The sequence below is a fragment of the Phasianus colchicus genome, chromosome 9 (assembly GCF_987193195.1).
Source record: "Phasianus colchicus chromosome 9, bPhaCol1.hap1.1, whole genome shotgun sequence".
Classification (NCBI taxonomy): domain Eukaryota; kingdom Metazoa; phylum Chordata; class Aves; order Galliformes; family Phasianidae; genus Phasianus; species Phasianus colchicus.
In genome coordinates, this window is record NC_143444.1 from 13944377 (window position 1) to 13964973 (window position 20597).

Genomic DNA, 20597 nt, shown 5'->3' on the forward strand with positions numbered 1-20597 from the left:
TCTCCAAATTCACATCAACTCTTAAGCAGAAATTAACATGTCTTGGATTACAAATACCTGTATGTATTGGCCACCATTGACAGTATTTGTCCCTACTCATCAGCGTAATGCACACAGACAAGGCTTGCTGTCCACAGAATCAGTTGTGATCAGCCTTTAGATTCAGAGTATATTCTTTGGATAAATTAGGAGTGAATAATTGGGCTCAATTACTAGCACTGGCTACAGGAGAATTATTAGACTGTATTTTAGAGTTTCTAAAGAATGTAGGCTGTAAATAAAATACCCCAGGGTCTACTTTCTCTCCATAATGGATGATCAGCTAAATTTCCTGCTGCCAAGCATTGTTCCTATACTATATCAAAATTGTTTGACATCAGTTGAGGAAGAACATTTATTCAAAAATCAAAAGAAAAATAAGGTTTTATAATTATAATAAGGCTATGAGTGTTCACATATATAGTTCTATGTTCATCATACAGAATGCCCAGTTACATACTTCACATCTATTGGAAACATTCGATGAGCACCAAACAGAGAAAAGGAACCATAACATCAAAAGATTGACAATGTTCTCCTTGAGCATTTTGAGTAAGATATCATTTATAACAGGCACATCAAGCATGCAAGCTACACGCAACTCTGGACAGCTAGTAACATGGACCCACAAGACCATACACTTTTAACATTATGTTATTTAAGCAATATTTTTTGTGAGTCAATTGCGTGTAGCTTGAGCACAGACAAAGGAATGCTGTGGAGAGGAGGGCAGTGTAGTGTTAAATCCTTCTCTCACATCTACCACACACAGTCAAATTGAAACTCGTGTATTACACATTGCATTTTGCCATGCAGTGGCACAGTGATTACCAATAACAATATTTCAACATACTAAACATGTGTATATGTGCCTGTGTGAAGACAGGCATTTTCTTTCTATTGAGCAGATATGCATGTTTTCTTATTTAAAACAAGCCCTAGTTTAATAATTATTTCATAAAGTAATTTCATAAGTTAACACATTCACTGCGGAAGAAATATCCAGAATACTTATGCTGTGCTGACCAATTTTGTAATTTTCAACATTTCAAAAAAGCTCAAAAATCATAAAATTATTAAAAACATTACAATCTAATTTTGCAATATGTATTTCATAGCTTTTCTGCTTTTCTGACCATGTATAGGGAATCTGAGAACAGGTTTCAAGATTTATGAAAAAAATCAATTTTTACATATTTGCAATGCCATTTTCAGTGACAATACATTCAACTTGTTAAATTTAATGTATAGAGTTGGAATCAGACATTCAACTCAAAGAAAAAAACTGATCATCTCTCTACTAGACTTTTATAAGACCTATTTCACCAGAGGAAAAAATACCCCTTGCTTTAAAGTCACACCTTATTGATGTCATCGCTTTTTTGGCGTAACATACATTTGTGAACAACTGTTTTCAAGGATGAAGTATAGGTAGAATAAAATTTCATTTAAAAATCTGATGAATACCTTGAGATCTCATTAAGAATTTTAACCTCTTGCATCAAAGGTGATACTGACACATTAGTTTCAAGAAAAAAACATACACAGTGGTTAAATATCCTACCAGCTCTTTGTTTTTCTTGTTCTTTTTTTTTTTTGTTGTTGTTGTTTAATAAAAAATATTTTTCAAAAGTTGTTATCTGATGTATAATCAACTATATCATATATTTTTTATGCTGCCCAAGACAGTTCCACTTCACTCAGTGCAGCTCAGGCAAGCCAAAACTTGGACACCCAAGTTCAGCCTTAAGAACCATTCAGTCTGGCATTTGCAAATGTGAAAGTACTAGGGTGTTTTATTCTTTATTATCATTTATTTGCATTTTGAAGGTATGCTTTAATTGAAGCATGCATTAACTGTACTTGTTTATGGTGGCAAATATCTAGATATGAACCTCCATAACGCATTAAGTACAGAGTGATGACCTCAATTGCTGTCACTACATCAAAGCAGTAGTGTCTAAAAGTTACTTGAAAAATCTGCTTCTGGAGGAAAAAGAGTATCTGATTGTAGATAATCAAGCACAGCATTGTAAAATTAGCTATTAAGAATTGAATATGCAGATGAAATTATAATTTAAAAATATCAAGGATACTCATTCCTCGGGAAGTTATATGCCTATGTTTTTCTTATAAATACTTCATGAATAGCCTGGCTTCTGTCTTGTTTTCACAACACTTTCTACTATAAATGGAAATATAGTTAAATTCAGTTCCCCTTCAATTGCATATGTTTGGCCAGCTCACAGAAATTAGATTAGGGAAAGACGAGGTCAGTCTTCATCTTCATCGATGTTGGGAAGTGTATTTTGTGGAGTGTTGGCAAATCTAGTTTTCAACAACTCCAGCTATCAGAATTTCAGATTTTCTCTTGGAAGATTTTGCTGCAACCCAGTAAATCACACTGTCTCATTTGTGCTTAAGAAATGGCTCCCCACAGGAACTTTGCTTCATTTATATTGGACCTATCCCAAACTAATGGATTATTTGAAGAAATGAAATGTTTGTCTTTGATGAAATGAGCTTGTTAAATCAAAGATGCAAATGGCTCCTGAACACACTCAAATTGCAGGCATCCTTTCAGAGGATGTTTATTTAGTATTCTTTATTTCAGGTGTTCCACTGATCAGAACCTATATTCTTCAGAAAACCACATTTAATTTCAATCATGTTTAAAATTACATTTTGCTACCTTGGCCATTGTTAAAAATAGCGACCTTCCTAGCACTCTTTATTTGTATAGATACATAATTTAGAGCCTTAAGTGTCCTCTTATTTTGACAGAAGCTGCCTTTGAAAGTTGAAAATTTTATTCTTCTCTCCTTTTATCTGGCTTGCCAATATCACTATTATAAATAATGTAAAGACTGTGAGGTAGAAAATGTTGTCTTCTAAATATTTTTGTTTCCTTCTGTCCTAAGATTGACATCTACTGCCATTTATTTCTTTTTATTATTGCATCAGAATTTGAAACTACTATTATGCTTGAAATCCCTTGTTTTATTGCATTTTGTAAAAAGTTAGAGTCTAAAATGTTTCATAGTAATCTTTGGCTCTTTAAGTAGATAGATGACTTAGTATAATGCTGATGCAATAAACAATGGGCTTCACAGTTCTTCACTTTAGCATATGAATTGCTGGTTCATCATAATTTTGAAAGAAAGTAAAAAATGTTAAAATGTACACCTAGGGAACAGGAGACAATTTTTGAATAGTTTTTGTATGGATAGCAGAAGAATTCATTTTCAAAGTAAGGCTCTTAGAATATTTAAGTCATTCCACAGTTGAAATGGGCCTTGTGTGCTGCTGATCTGCTTCTAAAATTCATCTGATGAAGAAAACAGTTCATCTCTTTATTGGAATAGCATGGTGATCTGGTAGTGCAATATAATCACTCTGGTAAAGAAAGCATGAGGTCATAGTGGAAAGATTTTGTCTCATCAAGAAACAGCAGGCTTTATTCTTCCTTTCATTTGTAAGAAAGTAGTCATATGCAATATTCATTACAAGAATGTCTGTTCTGTAACTATTGGTGGTCTTACAACAGGAGAAAGACAAACAACAGAAAATTACATTACATTTGAAATGTGTTACCTGATCCCTTTTAGCTGAAATCCCTCCTCATGTTTTAGCCGTTGTCCAATTTGAGGTCCTAAGCAAGTTAAAATGCCATGTAGTCAATGTTGTAGATATTTGGAGAAGTGTATAAAGTTATATATGTTTGCTATTACTGTGAGCACATAGTCAATCTATAACCCTTCCCATATGCAGCACTATAAAGGGATTGGTAAGCTAGTATAGACAGAGCTCAACTTTAGTAGAATTAAAGCAATCAATCAAAGTATACTTTTACTTGGCTATGCCTGTACCCATAGGAAGATCATCAGAATCTTCTACAACCTGAACATCTCTTTGAATCCTCTTCCAGTTTCTTCATTCTCTGCCTGCATTACTGGCCAATAAGACCATCCTTTGATACATAGCAACAAAGCTATACTGTCTTCCATGACAAACTTCATCTTTGTCATACTTGCTTTCATTGCCTGTTTTGACTTTTTTGCTAAACTTAATAGTCCTGGCTAAATTTAGAAAGTTGCAGAGGGGGCTTTTCCATTTCCATTAAGTAGTTTTGAAATTCCAAATGCTTTCTCCTACATTAATTAATAGTACAACCACCACAGATTTCTGAGAATTTCCCATATCTCTCCATAATGTCCCTCCAATACTGTGCCTTTAAAAAAAAAAAGAGAGAGAGAGAGAAAGAAATGTCCATGGAAACCTTCACTTCCTTGGCAGTACTCAGATTCCAGCCTGGAAACTGGCATTCCTCATTTATCATCTATTCCTGTTCATTTTGCCTGTATATCTGCATATAATAGCAAACAAAATGTACCATATGAAAGTTGAATTTTCATTAATAGAAGTGAGTAAAGCACAGTCCTGCAAAGTAAAATTATTATAATTTTTTTTTTTGTTATCTTACATGATGCAACAGATCTTTTCATATTCTCATGGGTATGTATGAATGTTTTCTAGTTCTCATTCATAACTATCTGGCTTTCCAAACTATACTGCTGGCAGATCGTAGCATAAATATCAAGCTTTTTTTTTTTTTCTTTCCAGTCAACTTCAGCATTTAGTCTTGTAATTTTATTAGCTGCATAGTTAGCACAATTCATCACAGACACTTAGCCTACCTTTTATGTACTTTCTATACTTTCTTTAAGCTGTTGGTTATGGTCTAGAAACTTTTCACCTTGTTTTGTTTTCTGGATGTCAGTGGCATAGCTCATTAGAAACAAGTTGTATTCAGTTGCATTTCCAAAATTTCACAAGTCCGAAAACCTGTAAAAATGTATAATCACTGCCCATGAGGCCTTTGGATAATGCCATACATAAGAATGTTTCACTAACTTTACTGCTCTTAGGATGGAATCTTAATTTACTGAGTAGAGTGAGAACAATCACATATTACTTATCAGTTTTGAGCTTAAAATACTGCTGGATTGATAGAGTGTAAATAGAATCAACTTATTTCTCTAAGTAATGCCAGTGATATCACTGAGGAAATCAAAACTCTTTTTACATTACATAACAGGCAGATTAAAAGTGCCAGTATACTTTAGAGAAAGGGTGTTCTTCACTTAAAGCAGTAATATTTTATTATTTAAATTCAGTTTTAAGTTCTTATATCAATATGCTATATAGTTTTGGACAGTTACCAAAAGTATATGACATTCTTTCTTATTTATTTAGCAGATCTCATGACTAATCGGTTTATATGTATGCAGACATAGAAATACTCAACGGGACAATCAAGTAGGAAATGTCAACTTCTTAAAAAACAACCAATCTTCATTTTAAGAAAAGCTGGCTTCAATACAAGAAATGTATGTAATGAAAAAAAGAAAGGAAATTATTGATTGTGATAGGACTCAGAGAACTCACAGTACTGAAGTAACAGAAGCTCACGTAAAGGGATGTAGTTTACCTAGATTTCAGCAAAGCCTTTGACGCTGTCTCCCACACTATTCTCATAGAGAAACCGACAGCCCGTTACTTGGACAGCTACACTCTTTGCTGGGTAAAGAACTGCTGAATAGCCAGGCCCAGAGAGTGGTGGTAAATGGAGTCATGTCCAGCTGACAACCGGTCACAAGTGGTGTTCCTCAAGGGTTGAAACTGGGGCCTGTTCTGTTCTGTATCTTTACCGATGACCTGGATGAGGGCATTGAGTGCACCCTCAGTAACTTTACAGGTGACATTAAGTTGGCAGAAAGCATCGTTCCGCCTAGGGCTAGGAAGGCCCTACAAAATGATCTGGACAGGCTGGATAGCTGGGCTGAGGCCAATGTGATGAAGTTCAACAAGTCCAAGCGTCAAGTTTGCACTTTGGCCACAACCCCAGGCAATGCTACAGGCTTGGAGCAGAGTGGCTGGAATACTATTTGCTCTTGGCTGAACATAAGCCAGCAGTGTGCCCAGGTGGCCAGGAAGGGCAATGGCATCCTGGCTTATATCAGGAATAGTGTCGCCAGCAGGAGCAGGGAAGTGATCATCCCCCTTTACTAAGCACTGGTGAGGCTGTACCTTGAGTACTGTGTTCAGTTTTGGGCCCCTCACTACAGAAAGACATGGAGGCCCTGGAGCGTGTTCAGAAAAGGACAACAAAGCTGGTGAGGGGTCTGGAGTACAAGTATTATGAGGAGTGGCTGAGGGAGCTGGGATTGTTTAGCCTGGAGAAGAGGCTCAAGAGTGACAGTATTGCTCTCTACAGTTACCTGAAGGAAGTTTGTGGTGAGATGGGAGTTGGCCTCTTCTCCCATGTAACTAGCAATAGGACTAGACAGAATGGCCTCAAGTTGCACCAGGGAAGATTGGGGTTGGACGTTAGGAAATACTTCTCCAAGAGGGCTGTCAGGCACTGGAACAGGCTGCCCAGAGAGGCTGCCCTGGGAGGTGTTCAAGAAATGTTTATATGTTGTACTGGGGGACATGGTTTAGTTGGAAATATTGGTGATACATGGACAGTTGGACTGGATAATCTTGGAGGTCTTTTTCAACCTTGGTGATTCTATGATTCTATGACTTCTAATTGTTCAAGGCCTTTCAATGTTATTCCCATATTTCCTGAGGAATAAACTTTTCCGTATTTTATGTTCAATAAAATGTATTCAATGGAAGTGCAGGAATTATATCAAAGTAAGTTGTTAAGCCGGATATTAGGTCACATAGTAGAATATATTTTAGAATATGGACATTTTTTTAAATCTCATTTATATCTTTTTTCTAAAATTGCTTATTCTTTTGCTGATGTTATTTATTACTTCCATGAATTCTCGGAATCATTTAGATGTGCAATCCTCTCAGCAGTCTGAAGAAACAAATAGATATTGTCTTCATTCTTCAAGCAATGATGCTGGTTTATAGCTGGAAATAAGAGATTTCACAAGTCATTAGTTCCCATTATGCACATTAGAATGTTTCTAATATTCTAAACATGGAAAAGGATTAAATTGGTGGGATTCTGGCCCCGATTTCACCTCCTTTTGGCTGCCTGGAGATGTAAAAAGAATTAGTAGCAGACATGAGACAGCTTTAATTTACAGGACCAATCAGTCCCTGTATCCTCAAACATGATGGAGGTAGTAAGTAAAAACACTTTCTTCTCAGCTGTGATGAGTAGCAGTTGGTATGCCTAATCTAGACCTTCATGGCAGAGCTGAGATTATAGTTCAGGAGTTGCCGGCTCCCTAGCTAGTGTCATAAAATTACATAAGCTAATTGTAAGCACATTTTCACTTGTAAAATTTTTGTGGGCCAAATCTCTGCCTGATACTTATTATTATAAATACAGAGCTATGGAGTAATTTATAGCAACTGAGAATCTGGCCTTAAATGAAATTATATCAGTAAAGTAATTGCTCAGATAGTGTTTATCATGGAGCAGTCCTGGTCTTCGGAACTAAATCTCTCCTAACATGAGGATAACCATGGTTATCTGTGAGTTGTAGGCTCTTTCCTGAATCTGAAATCACTTATGCTATTCATGTCAGATATTGGCATCTCTTCAGCTCTTCTGGTTGCCTGAAAACATAGAAAAAAGAGTATAGGTAAAAGAGGCATTATTTGTACTTAAAATATTAAATAAATATATTGTTTCACAAACATCTATTGTTGCTTCCAGTAATCCAAATTATAGCTGAGTCTTTCTATTCAGTCCAATAAAAGATTTTTTTCCTGACACTAATACTTCTTTTTATTATTATTATATTATATTATTATATATTATAATAATATATATATAATATAATATTATATTATATATTATAATAATATATTATATTATTACTTTTATTTTTGCCTTGTGCTTTGAGAAGAATAAGAAATTGTATTGTTCCTCCCAGTTATATTTAATTGTTCATGCTATCTTAATCACCTTAAGCTTTAGTCTTAGGTAAAGGTTAAGATGCTTTCCAATATTGCAAATCTAATTTGCTACCACTAACATGGGAATGCCTCATATTTTTCATTTGCTATGTAGTACACACCAGAAGATTTTATCGAATATGACTATGAGTATGGGGATGCAGATTATAAAGAAACTGATTCTGTAACAGAGGGACCCCCACTGTTTGAAGAGACAATAGCACAAACAGAGGTAACAGAATCTGATCTGTTTGTTCTGTGGTGTCCAGCTGTCCCCTACCATGTGGTTTGTCAATTTGTGTCATCTGTATGTAAACTTAATGTTTTTCTTTTACTCATTTCTTTTCTCTTCAGCTTTAACACTTACTTTTACTTAGCTATGGAAGGCCTCACAACTGACAGCATTCATCTCACATTCATATATACTTCTTTCATTCATTCATTCATTCATTCATTCATTTTCTTTTCATTTTATTTATGTTTTCCCATTCCATCTTTCATAACGTTTGCAGAAAAAGAAAGCCATGGTCAAAAAGAAGAAGAGGACAGTGGCCACTAGCTCAAAGGACAAACCCCAAAAGGCCACAACAAAAAAATCTGAAAAATATGCATCCAAGAAGAAGAAAAGTTATCAAGCAGCAACAAAAGACAAACTAGGGGTAAAGGTAGCAAAGAAAAAATCAAGATCTTTCCCAGGCCAAGACTGGAAGATCTCTGATAATGAGAAAAAAATAGACCTAACCCCACCAGATGAATATCTGGCTTATAACATAACCTGAATAAAAGTGATATCTCTTGATTTTTCCTACAGGATTTTTTTAATAATGTACTTTTTCTTTAATACTAGGCAAACATTGTTGATGAATTTCAAGAATATAGCATAGCTGAAAATGACTACGGGCCCCAAACTGAAGCTCCCTCCAGAACTACTGAAGCCAATGAGGTAATGAGAACGCTTGAGAAAATTATAGGCAAATATACTTACCTGTCAGGTGTCAATAAACCAAAACAACACACCGTTAAAGGAAGAATATCAGTCTCTGAAGATAAATGTATCTGTATTAGTGATTAATAAGATTTTATGGTTTCTCAGCCAATATCAGAACCTAATATTTTCCTGGGCAAAGCTCCCCTTGGTTCTAAGATCTGCTGAACTCATGCAAAGTTTATGATTCTGAAAATCATTCATTAATTCTGTGGGAATGCAGGGTTGTTGCTTTCAGTGTGGATATGAATGGAGCTATGTCTAGTATAAATTAGGTTAAATTGTAGACACAGTCCTCCTGCTATAATTGGAAGTGCACTTTCCAATTTTTTGTGTCACTCTTAAGATGCAGCATAAAGCAAGCCTAACTAAAGAAAAGAACAAATGCAAGCATAGCTATGTATTGAGGTTGAGTCAGAAAACAAAGCCTCGTTTTAATAGTTTTTCATCCAATAAAACTTAATTATTTCTCACTGGGATTCTATTCAAATGAAACTTTGTGTTTTGAATGATCAAAAAGATAAAATGATTATTTCAACTTAGTATAAACTCTGTTTTCAGAAATCCACAATGACAAGCCTAAACATTATTGTTTTAACATTACTACACCTAAAAGGCAGTGTTGATTAATATGTCTGCATATTAATTAACTCTAGTTTTAGAAAAAAGATGACTGATTAGAGGAAATGTCATTTTTCTTTTACATATTGTTTGCAAATGAAAATATGTTGCTTATAAGATGTACAAAACTGACCCCTGAAATTCCAAGGTATTTTGTCTTTATGTTGTGGATAGTTTTTGTTCATCACTTTCTTTGATTTAAAGAGCAAAATGAAAGAGAGGGAGAATCCCCATTTGTTTTCCTGGTTTCCTTTTATGTATCTTGGTGAACGTGAATTAAGAGATACTTTACTTATTCTAGTGTAAAATGTTCTTGTATTAAGTCTCATGTTTACCTCTCATATGTTAATAGATTGAGGAATATAGAATTATTCTGCTTCTTGGACAATAATAGGCTAATTGTACACTAGTACAATTGTAATGAGATAAGATCCAAAGCACAAAATTATGTCCTTAATGAGAATGGTTCTGCTTAAGGGCATAAATCTGGCTAAGAATTGGCTCAGAGCTCTAGTGTTTACTCTACTATAAGGGAAAACTCATAGTCCTGAAGCTAATGGAATTAGACAACTGTCAAATTAGAACCTGGCCTTTATTTTAATTGCACTACATTTTAATGTCTCTGAATGTTGATTAGCTTCTTAATATATATTTTTAAGATCATAGTAGTTCATCTCTGGAATAACCATCTCATATTAGCAATATCTTAACTTTGATTCATTTCAAAACTATCCTTTCAAGAGATTTTCGTAACAGAATAAAGCAATTCTTTTTCCACAAATAGTTTTGTACATCTCAGATACAGCATCCTTATAAGTATGCTTATAAGTTGATTGCTTGGTTTGACACTCTGCATAATCAAAGTTAGAAGCTACAAGCAACACTGAACTTTGAGAAATGTTAAAATTAATCTGAGTTTTGCAGGGGGAACTTGACTCAACAAAAAATATGTTTAAAATGACATGACTGACACATCTCTAATGATAAATTAACTGCAAATCATGAAAAGAGGAAAAGAAACATTTAGCTTGGCATTGGGATTTGTAGATGCAGGATAATGAAGGTGGCTGGGTTTAGCAAAAGTGGTGCTTGCACTGTCTGCACATTGTTATTGTACACAAGCCTGAATTTATTCACTGGTTGTTACAATACATGTGTTAGCTCTGAATTTATTCGCTGTTCACTACTGTGTATGTGTTCATTCATGAATACCTATGTGTGAAACCAAGCAGAGAAACTTAGCTATATTTGGCACTAATGTAACATTAAGCAAGCATTACATATAATGTACTGGGTATATTGAATTCAGAGGTTTTGGTAATTAAAAGAAAATAAAGTATGAAAGCATTACTTCTTTGTACTATGTATACAAAGATCTTTTAATTACTCTGAAAGACTGGAGTTCCATTCCTTCAGACTCTAATTAAAAGACAATGTGCTGTAGTTCTACTGTTCCTTCTTCTTTTTGGCAAGTCATCATTGTGGTTGAGCATATGCCTATATTGCTTTACTAACATTAACTCACATATTCCTCCTATTCCCAAATCTTTGCTACTGATATGAATAGCAAAACCCTGTTGAAGAAGTATTTGCTGAAGAATACATAACTGGAGAGGATTATGATAAAAAAACTGAGGAAACTGAATATGGAAACAGAGGAGTAGACCTCAGTGAATCTGATCTTCTGGTAGATGGAGATTTAGGAGAATATGATTTTTATGAATATAAAGAATATGAAGAGAAACCGACTGATTCTACTAATGAGGAGTTTGGTCCAGGTGTTCCTGCAGAGACTGATATCACAGAAACAAGCGTAAGTTATTTGAAGGCATAATGCAGATTAATTTAACTCAGCAATGCTTTTATAGTTACATATTCTCGTAGCTCTAAAGAGCCTGATACAGACCTCATTGTACATATAAAGTGTATTCACACTACCTTTTATAAGCTGTGGATCAAACTTGTCCACTTGTTTTAGTAATTCTGAGTTTTTTATTTTATTATATGCAGTTTTTTTTGTCACTTCTGATGAAGGGAGTAAGGGGGGGATTGAAGTTGGGAGGGAAATAGAAGAGAGAAGAGATTTGGAATTTCAAGAATAAATGATAAAAATGAACATGGATTCTTAAATCTTTCTAAACTAGAGCTAAAGCTGGAAAGAATGTAAGTTTTAAAACAGGTACAAGAACTAAATAATATCAGTATTGTTATATGATTACATTAACAAGTTGAATTGTACGCAAGTACTTAGTATAATATGGCCTCTACTACTTTCCAAGGATAAAAACAAATGAGTCAAAAGGTAGAGTTCTGAACTCATTTATGAAAATAAGCTTAGTCAACAGTGACAGTTTTATGACCTTGCAGGAGTGATTTAAAAGCTCAGTATGTGTAAAGGAAGAGAGCATGACATGGTGGGTCCTGTGAATCATGCTCTTTTTTGTGTGTGTTTTAGAGCTCTCTTTCCCTCTGACTTAAACACAGGCTTAAAGGAAGGCTTTAATTTTCCCTTGGTTGTGCCAGGATCCTCATTTACCAGTTTACCAGACTGTAGAATCCGTAGAGAAAACTAACGTGACTGAGGCGAGAAGCAGAACTAGTTCCAACTCGAAGAATTTTCTTAGCTCAGTCTTTATTCTATCCTCACAAACTTGAAATTTCAGTTTACAAAGAATTCAAGAAATAAAAGCAAATGCTGTGAGATTGCTTTTCTCTGCCAATCTTGAAATCCATGCTTCTGTATTTCATTTATCACTGCTTTCTAAACGCGGTTGAGGTCATTGTATTTTTTTAATGATCTTTATCTTGCAATGAGATACAAGCTTACTTTTCTCCTTCTAGTACAGATGGGAACACTGTGTTAGAATGACACAGGAAAGGTCAGATTATCTGCAAAGGAAAGAGCCCATAAGGCACCATTTGCATTAAGCAAATGGCTGTGTAGACTCTATTCCCTGGTTTAAATTTCACCTTAAAATGCCTTGCTCCAAAACTGAAGGATTCAGGAAGCTTGAATTGGAACCTAGGCTCTAGCCTGTGCCAGCTTTATTAATGCTTTCAACTTCTGAACGAAAGTTATCATATAATTTTCTTATGACGTATCGATTTATTTAAAAGCAAGTTAAGTTCTAACTTTGATCAAAAAGGCAAGGTGAAAAGTACTCAGTACCTGGAAACTTTCAAGAAAGGGGCAATTTTTACAATATGTACTCAGTGTCCTTTTTTTTTACAATCAATTGTGTGAATATAATCAAGCATAATTATTTGTACCACTTACTACTTGATTTATATTGTACAATGTACAGAACTATTGTACAGTGAAATTTATAATTTCATAAATCAGTATTAAATGCACAAGCAATGAATATGTACCTCTGTTTTTCCTTTCCAAAATAACTCATATTAAAATACTGTAGCATTATCTTCAGAGTCATTTGATATGTTCAAATCCCCAGCTTCTTTAAGCATAAACACAGAATCATTCTACTGAAAGCAAAAAATTCTCATCTGACAAGCACTGGATTTAATTTCTAGTTTGCAGTTGATATATTGCCAATCAAGAGTTGTAGTTCTGAAGAAAAACATGTATTTCATAGATTGAATAAAAACATTTCTTCCTTCACTGTTTGAAACTTGAATCTGACTGTGTTCTGCCATTAGCATGTGTTATAGACCTGTTGTTTTAGGTCATGCTGTTGTCTCAGCCCTGAACCTAAAACTTTCCGTAGAGCTGACCTTAAAAGAATTTTGCAGTTATGCTAGTTCATATAGTTAGGAGCATAATTGGCTATATATTAAACACTATTTAATGTTTGCAGTGCTGTTTAATTCTTCTCCCACTTAAGCCATGTAATCACAGACTCAGACTAACTTACTTTCATTCATTAGATAACTAAAGAATGGAGTTAAATACTTGTATACCATTTGGGGCTGGGGAATCTCTAATTGCTTACCTCAGAAGAGTATGAGAATAGTTGCTAATTGCCAATAATATGTTCATTCAAATATGAAAAGAAACAACTTTGTGACATGCACACAGAAATCTTAGATTCCAAAATCCTAATGCTAACCACGGTATGCAAACTATTGAATCCCATTGGAACACTAATTTTACTTCTACAAATTGATGATATCCAGTGATTTAAAAAGTGTTTGTGCAATTTTTGCATTAAACATTTTTGATTGATGTGTGTACCTGTGATATATTTTTCATAGCACAGTACAGTTCCAGCTTTAGCTTTCAGTTACCGGTTGTTGCAGTTCTTTATTGTGCCAGGTCCTTAGGCCTTCTACTTATATTCATTCTGGGGGCTGTTTTTACTGGTCAGGTGACTCAACATGGGGCTTATGGAGAAAAAGGACAAAAGGGAGAACCAGCCGTGATTGAACCCGTAAGTACAGACGTGGGTGAGTTTTTCTTTAGCACTATATAACTTGCACACTGTTGATAAATCGTTTTCAAACTACGTCATTCACGATACAATGACAGTAACCTTACCCGTGATCTCTGAAACAATCACCTGCAGTGTGGACTGTGTAAAGGTGGCAAAAGACAGTAGCCTGTTCAGCTTTCTCTTTCTGTTTCACAAGAGATTAACCACATACCACTTAAAACAAGGAGAATCTTCTTGTCTAGAGAGAAACAGAGCATAGATCTTCTCTTCAGGGCAATTAGTGTAACTGCTGCTTGGACAAATGTGCAGGGATAGCTTCCAACCTCCAGCTCAGGTAACACTGTAAGTACAGGTTTCAGCATGGGCTGGGAAGTCCACCTAAGAGCCTAAATAAATGCTTGAATGTTTAACCCATGCTTGTGCAATCAAACTGCTGAAGGTATAATTAAATACTTGTTTCAAAGGTTATAACTTGGTCATAATTGCAGTAAAGGAGCAGTAGCCTATATATTCTCATCTTTAAGTAGTGTTTTAATCTGGCTTTTGTTGCAGGATGTTATACTACTGGGTGATGGTTATAAAATAAAATATACCTGGATTTTAAAAAGATTATATGAAAATGTTCTGTTTTTTAATATGTGACAGGAGTTCAGTGTTGGTGTCATTCATTCTTTTAGTATTTTCAAGGAGTGCTTTCAAATATCTATGTGACTAAAATAGAATTTAAAATTTGGTCTGTTTTCTGTTTCATAGCAAATGAAGAACAAAATATTAAGGGGAAGAAATAGCTAAAGTTGAAGCATGATAAAATACTATTATGTGTCGTCATTATGTAAATCTCAAACTCTGGATTCTGTGATCCAAGAGCTCCTTTTGATTCTATATTGCTATCCTAGGATTAGCATTTGTTTCAGTTACCATTCATCAGAGATGGAGGAATACAGTAATGAATAAGCTGTATGTTAAGACTGACTTGTCTTAACATGTTAAGAAGCTCACTATGTGTTATCTCATAAAATGCATAGGTTTTTAGACTTTGCAAGATATAGTTTACTTCCATAATACTGAAGAGGTACCCACTGCTGCTCTCCAAAATTTTGGAGTTCTCTACAGCTAGCTTCCAGCTCTCTTGCCCAGTCTTCTTTCCTGTGGAAAGCCAGGTATAAGTGGAGTTCATCTGTTCCTGGGTCTTAGGGTGACCTGGAAATCAGACTGTCATCTACACTCTGAAAAAGTATTATGAGGTGCTATAAGACCTGAGTCTAAAATAAGTGGAGTTATTCACATAAATTATTTAACAACATATTAAAAATAAAATATTATTGTGTATCTAGAACTACAAGGACCCTGTAGCCTAGAAGTCTTTCTAATTTTTAAGTAAAAGGACAATTCAGATTCTAATTCTAGTAAATGACCTATGAAGATCTCAACGTAATTCCTAAAAAAAGAAATCAAAATAGGTTTAAGACATCTTACAGCAGCTGAATTTAAAGTGCATTCCTTTTGTTAATTATTTTTTGAAGTTGAAAACTTGTAGGACAAAAAGTAATACATCCCACAAACTTATTCAACAAATACACTATGTGGACAGAATATCCTAAGGAAAGTTTGTCATAAAACTAAGAAATATTAGTTTTAATAGTTCAGCAAGAAAAATTGTGGTATCTTTGTCCAAGATGTGACCAGTTAGTATCTTTTTTCCTCCCCACAACAGGGTATGCTCATTGAAGGACCGCCAGGACCAAGAGGACCTGCTGTATGTAGATTAATTACGATTTCTTTTTATTGCCATTGTGTTTCGGTATTCTTGAGTTAAAACAAACTTCTTGATCTCATCATAGTTCACAGGGAATGTATTGGACTTAGTATTTTAAGAAGGAAGTAAATAAGGATCATGTCTAGCATTTTCAGTGAGAGCATGCTGCAAGCTGAGTGCATGTGAAAATCAAATACTTCCAAGCATTAACTATAAATCTTCATAAGAAAAAAAAAAAGTTATGCACTAATATATGCAATTTTCTCAAAATATGTATTCAATGTAACTTTCAAAACAAACAAAAAAAAAATTCAAAAACATTAAACATTCTGTGAGCCATCATTCAACATAATAATTTCTCATTCATTTTCCATAGGGTCTTACAGGTCCCCCAGGTTTACAAGGCCCTGTTGGTCCTCCAGGTGACCCTGGTGAAAGGGTAAGTCAACATACAGATTATCCTGGTATTCATGGTATGTCTTGCATTAATTGTACAAGAGCAAGTGTGTTAGATCCTGAACTGAAAAACAGCTTAAGAAAATTCAGTGGATTTGAGGCTGATTTACTTAGCTGAGTACATCAACTGAAAAATTGGATAAATATTTAATTAATGGTAGAAATATCTTCTATATGAAAGTGGAAAAGAATAAAGTTCCAGTTTGCCTGTATGTCTGTGTGCATTTTAATGTAAATAATTTTAAAATAGAAAAAAGCTTTCCCATTGTTTTCTTCAACTCTTGAGTGCCAAAAGGAATCACGTCAGTTTGATGTTTGTTGATCTGTCATTGCAACTGTCATTGCAGAGTCATTCTGGTGAATGTATACTTTTTTTCTCAAACATGCAGTATGCAAATGAGCACTCATAACACAGGTCCTTCATGTCCTTGACAGCTTCATCTAGTAAAACTGCAGCCTGCAAACTGCTGGGACAAAAGATGCAATTTGATAAATCAGTTGTCACAACAGTGGTGTTAATCAGTGTAGCACTGCCTGTTGGCAACCGTAAGAAATGTGTACACACTGGTATATTTTTTCAACTCTACATTACACCAAAAATGTAGCTCTTTTTAAATGGGCACGGAAGAGAGAGTTCATGAAAATGGATTCCAAGTCATAACTGTAGGACTCATGTAGCCATTCAAAATTAAACACATTCAAATTTTTTTAAAGAAAATCAGCAGTGTTAGTTTTCTATGTATCAGATAAAATAAACACTGGAACACCTCAAGTCAGCCTAACCTATGAAATCTAGGTTCTCCTCACATCATTTTTAAAACAATTTGTGTGGTAATTAGAGAGAATAGTTTTCTTCCCTATTGCTGAATGTTTTTCCCCAAGCCTACTTTTGTAGCTACTACAATAGCATTCCCAGAGTGCCTCATGAATACAAGCTTAAGGTTTTCCATAAATAACTGTCCTTTCATTCGCATCCCTTTTTCTGTCATCCCTGTATTCTCCCAGGGTCCACCTGGTCGTCCTGGTCTTCCCGGTGCTGATGGTTTAGCAGGTCCCCCAGGTACCATGTTAATGCTGCCGGTAAGTTGCATTATGGTTCTAGGGTAGTGAGACTCCAGAAAGATAGTATTTCAGTAGATGTAAAGGTACTCACTTTTTCATCTGATTTTGTCTTTGGAATGAGATGGTAGAGTTTCTCGTATGGTTTAATCATTTGAAGGTCATTTGTTGGTTTTTCTTTTCAGACAGAACATAGGCATTAGCTCCTGCATGGCTGCCTGATTAGAACCTACATGACTGTATTGCATATGCTAAAATGGTCCTTATTTTTTCAACGGTAGCTATTATCTGATACATATTTCCCAAACAAGGAATTTGCTGTTCCACAAAGGCAGGCATGTGTGCTTTCAAATCTCCTTCACTTGGAGAGTTTTAAACATTCTTTGCCTAAAATTGGACTTCACTGTCCTCTGAAAAGTCAGAGCATCCTTTGAATAGAAATAGATGCACATAGCCAGCTCTGCTCCCACAGGAATTTAAGCAAAACACCATCTGTTTTAGCAGGTGGAGGGATAAGCTCAAAGCTCTCAAAGTGTCTTGCAGCTTTTTCGTATGAGATGTATTGTGCATGGAAGTTATTATTCCAGAGTGTGTATATTTGAAAGATTTGATAAGTAATAATATACCAGAGTAATCATAAAGCAATTGTAAAGGAAAGGGCAATATTTTCTGTGAGATTATCTTTGTAAAAAGGCTCAGAGCCTCAGTTCTGTTCCAAGAGGCAAGATTCCATCAGTATCAATGAGGAAAGGATGATTTTAAGTTTATTTTTTATTTAAGAAACAATCAAGGAACATTATTAAAGAAAGGTAGTGTTTTTTATCTTATGCTTGCATTAGTGTTTTGTTATTACAGCTGGCTGTGTAACAGAAATATTTAATGTCCAATAATTAATTGGTGAAAAAATGCCACTTGAGTATTATTCCCAAATCATTCTTCCAATTGCTGTGCCAGAAGAGGCTGATTCACCACTTTGTTCCATTAAAAGTAGTAAGTGTGGACTAACACTATACCGATCAGTCAATTTATAAAATATCACAAGCCTTTGTTTAAGATGTTAATCAGTCTGAGCTCAAGTTAAAAGAGAAGTTTCTCAGGAAGAATTTCTTAATTGGCTTCAGTTGTTCTGAATTCTGTCCTAGAAGTTTAACCAACATCCAGACTTCTTTACCATTTTCATTAACCATCTTATTTTCAGGACATCATATTGTTTCTGAGTCTGTGGCTCAGGTTGATCTTTGCTAACTGTTTGAAATATGCTGCTATTCTACTGCATTTTCTAAACATTCAGTGGAGAAAATGGTATACTCCAGGTCTAGTTCCAGCTGCAATGAGGTGATATAGTTTTTTTCTAAAAATCAGGTGCTGTTTAAATATTTAATCATACAAAACGAGGATAGATGTTTTGAAGTATAAAATGTCACTTTTATTTTTAGCAGATTTCCAAGTTAATGAGCATTTCTTGGGAGTTTTATCACTCTGGGCAGTGTTGCTGTCATCACTATTAGAGTCATAATTCTCATTCCTAATTGCTTATTCTCCCTCAGCCACTTACAGGCTCCACTGAGAGCCGCTATCCTTTTATTACAGATGACCTGCTGACCAGCTTGAAACCCATTCTGGTGTAAAGGAGTAAACAGTAGGATTCAAATCTGGCAGTAGCTATACTATCTTTTCTCAGAGATACATTCTGAGTCCTAAAGGACATGTAGGAGAGGCCTTTGTGAGGCTCTTCGTTATCATGTGTGGGGCTTGAATTCATAAAAATAGGTTCACTCTTTCAATGGATGCAAGATAACTAATTGTTTGGAATAATATTTTGAAAGTTGTGTTGATTCTGCATTAGGTAGATGCCTGCAGAGCCATTTGGCTTCCTTTCAAATAGCAGCAAGCTTGATAGTTCTCTTCCTTTCCCATATGAGAAGAGTCAGGTACTTATTTGCAGGGGCTTAAAGCAAGTAAGCTTTCCATCACTTTGCCAAAGAAAGCCTTTCATTCTGATCTTACTATGATTGCAGAAGAAAAACTTCAGTTGCCATGCCAACTCTGGGCATGGGTAAACCGTACAAACAGACTGCTGCAGGCAGTGAAAGATTCATTGCCCTGACATCCACTGTGCTCATGTCATATCTTTGGAAAACCATGCTCCTTGTTACAGCTCAGTCTCTCTCCAAAACTGCAAAGCTTCTACCAGCAGTTCAGCAGTTTCATGAACAATAACAGATCATGAGTGTAGAGTATTCGTTAGTTTATTTTAAAACTGTCAGAAATTACACAAAACTGTTTCCTCTTAGATACGAAATATCTTTTTCACATTGAATTCTGCCTTAAGTTAAATTTAATTTTTATGTAAATAGCTAAAAATGCACTGAAAGTTAATTAACATTGATTCATGTTTTAATTTAAAAAAAAATACATTAAACAAAATATTTTCACTTAAGCAATTAGATTTGTTCTCAGTTCTAAACTCTTAATAAATATACTGGATCCAGTGGCCTCAGTCCCCATTTCAGCAGTCTTACTGAAGTTAATGGAATGAACTAAATACTGAGACTCTGTCTTCAAAGTGGTTTACATGATTGCAGTGAATAATAAATGTGTGTGGTTTTCATTTTATAAACTCTGAATTCCATTTCTTGTTTTGATACCTGTAGTTCCGCTTTGGTGGAGATGGTGAGAAGGGCCCAACAATCTCAGCTCAGGAAGCTCAAGCACAAGCTATTCTTCAGCAAGCAAGGGTAAGCACAAGGAGCTTGCAAATAGAACTGCCACAAGAGTATAATTGCAAATGAATTTCCATTTTATGACATTCAGAGTGTGAAGTAAACAGCTGTAAGCATCATTTTATGATGGTAGACATCCTTATGACAGAATACACTCACTACTGAGTGAATGATAGGGCCTATTTGCTAGTGTATTGTGACATTGTCTTGATCTGTATGCTGGGACAGCTTTCTCTTGGCAGCTGATGCCTTGTTCTGTTTGTTTTCTCAGATTGCAATGAGAGGTCCACCTGGTCCCATGGGACTCACTGGAAGACCAGGTCCTGTGGTATGTAAGCAAAACAGAGGCATGAATCTAAGAGCACTCTAATAAAAGTTCACTGATCTCACTCTGGCACTGCCTGCACCTCTGTACCTGTTCTTATTTTATTTGAAAAGAAAGTGCTATAATTAAGGTCACAGTTTTTATTGTTATTCGAAGATTACAAAGCAGGCTGAACACTAAATGAGTTTTTAATGTAGATTTTGGAATGTTTGGACGCTGGTGGACTTAGGCTATGAAACAGTCTTAGATAAATAACTACATATGTCTCTACAGTCAGTAATTTCTGTGACAATGTTTACAAAGTTTCTGG

At 35.1% G+C, this 20597-nt stretch overlaps 1 protein-coding gene across 3 annotated transcripts in view; it reads left to right on the forward strand.

Annotated features, from left to right (window-relative positions):
• Positions 1–20597, forward strand: part of COL11A1 (collagen type XI alpha 1 chain) — a 133259-nt gene that overhangs the window by 35934 nt on the left and 76728 nt on the right. The window contains exons 6-15 of one of the 3 annotated variants that reach the window (XM_031614702.2): positions 8084–8200; positions 8481–8627; positions 8816–8911; positions 11142–11387; positions 13903–13965; positions 15683–15724; positions 16101–16163; positions 17186–17260; positions 19894–19977; positions 20234–20290. In XM_031614702.2, the coding sequence (XP_031470562.1) occupies positions 8084–8200; positions 8481–8627; positions 8816–8911; positions 11142–11387; positions 13903–13965; positions 15683–15724; positions 16101–16163; positions 17186–17260; positions 19894–19977; positions 20234–20290 (990 nt within the window). The remainder of the gene's footprint in view (positions 1–8083; positions 8201–8480; positions 8628–8815; positions 8912–11141; positions 11388–13902; positions 13966–15682; positions 15725–16100; positions 16164–17185; positions 17261–19893; positions 19978–20233; positions 20291–20597) is intronic. The other 2 variants (XM_031614703.2, XM_090146228.1) reach the window with 2 other exon arrangements.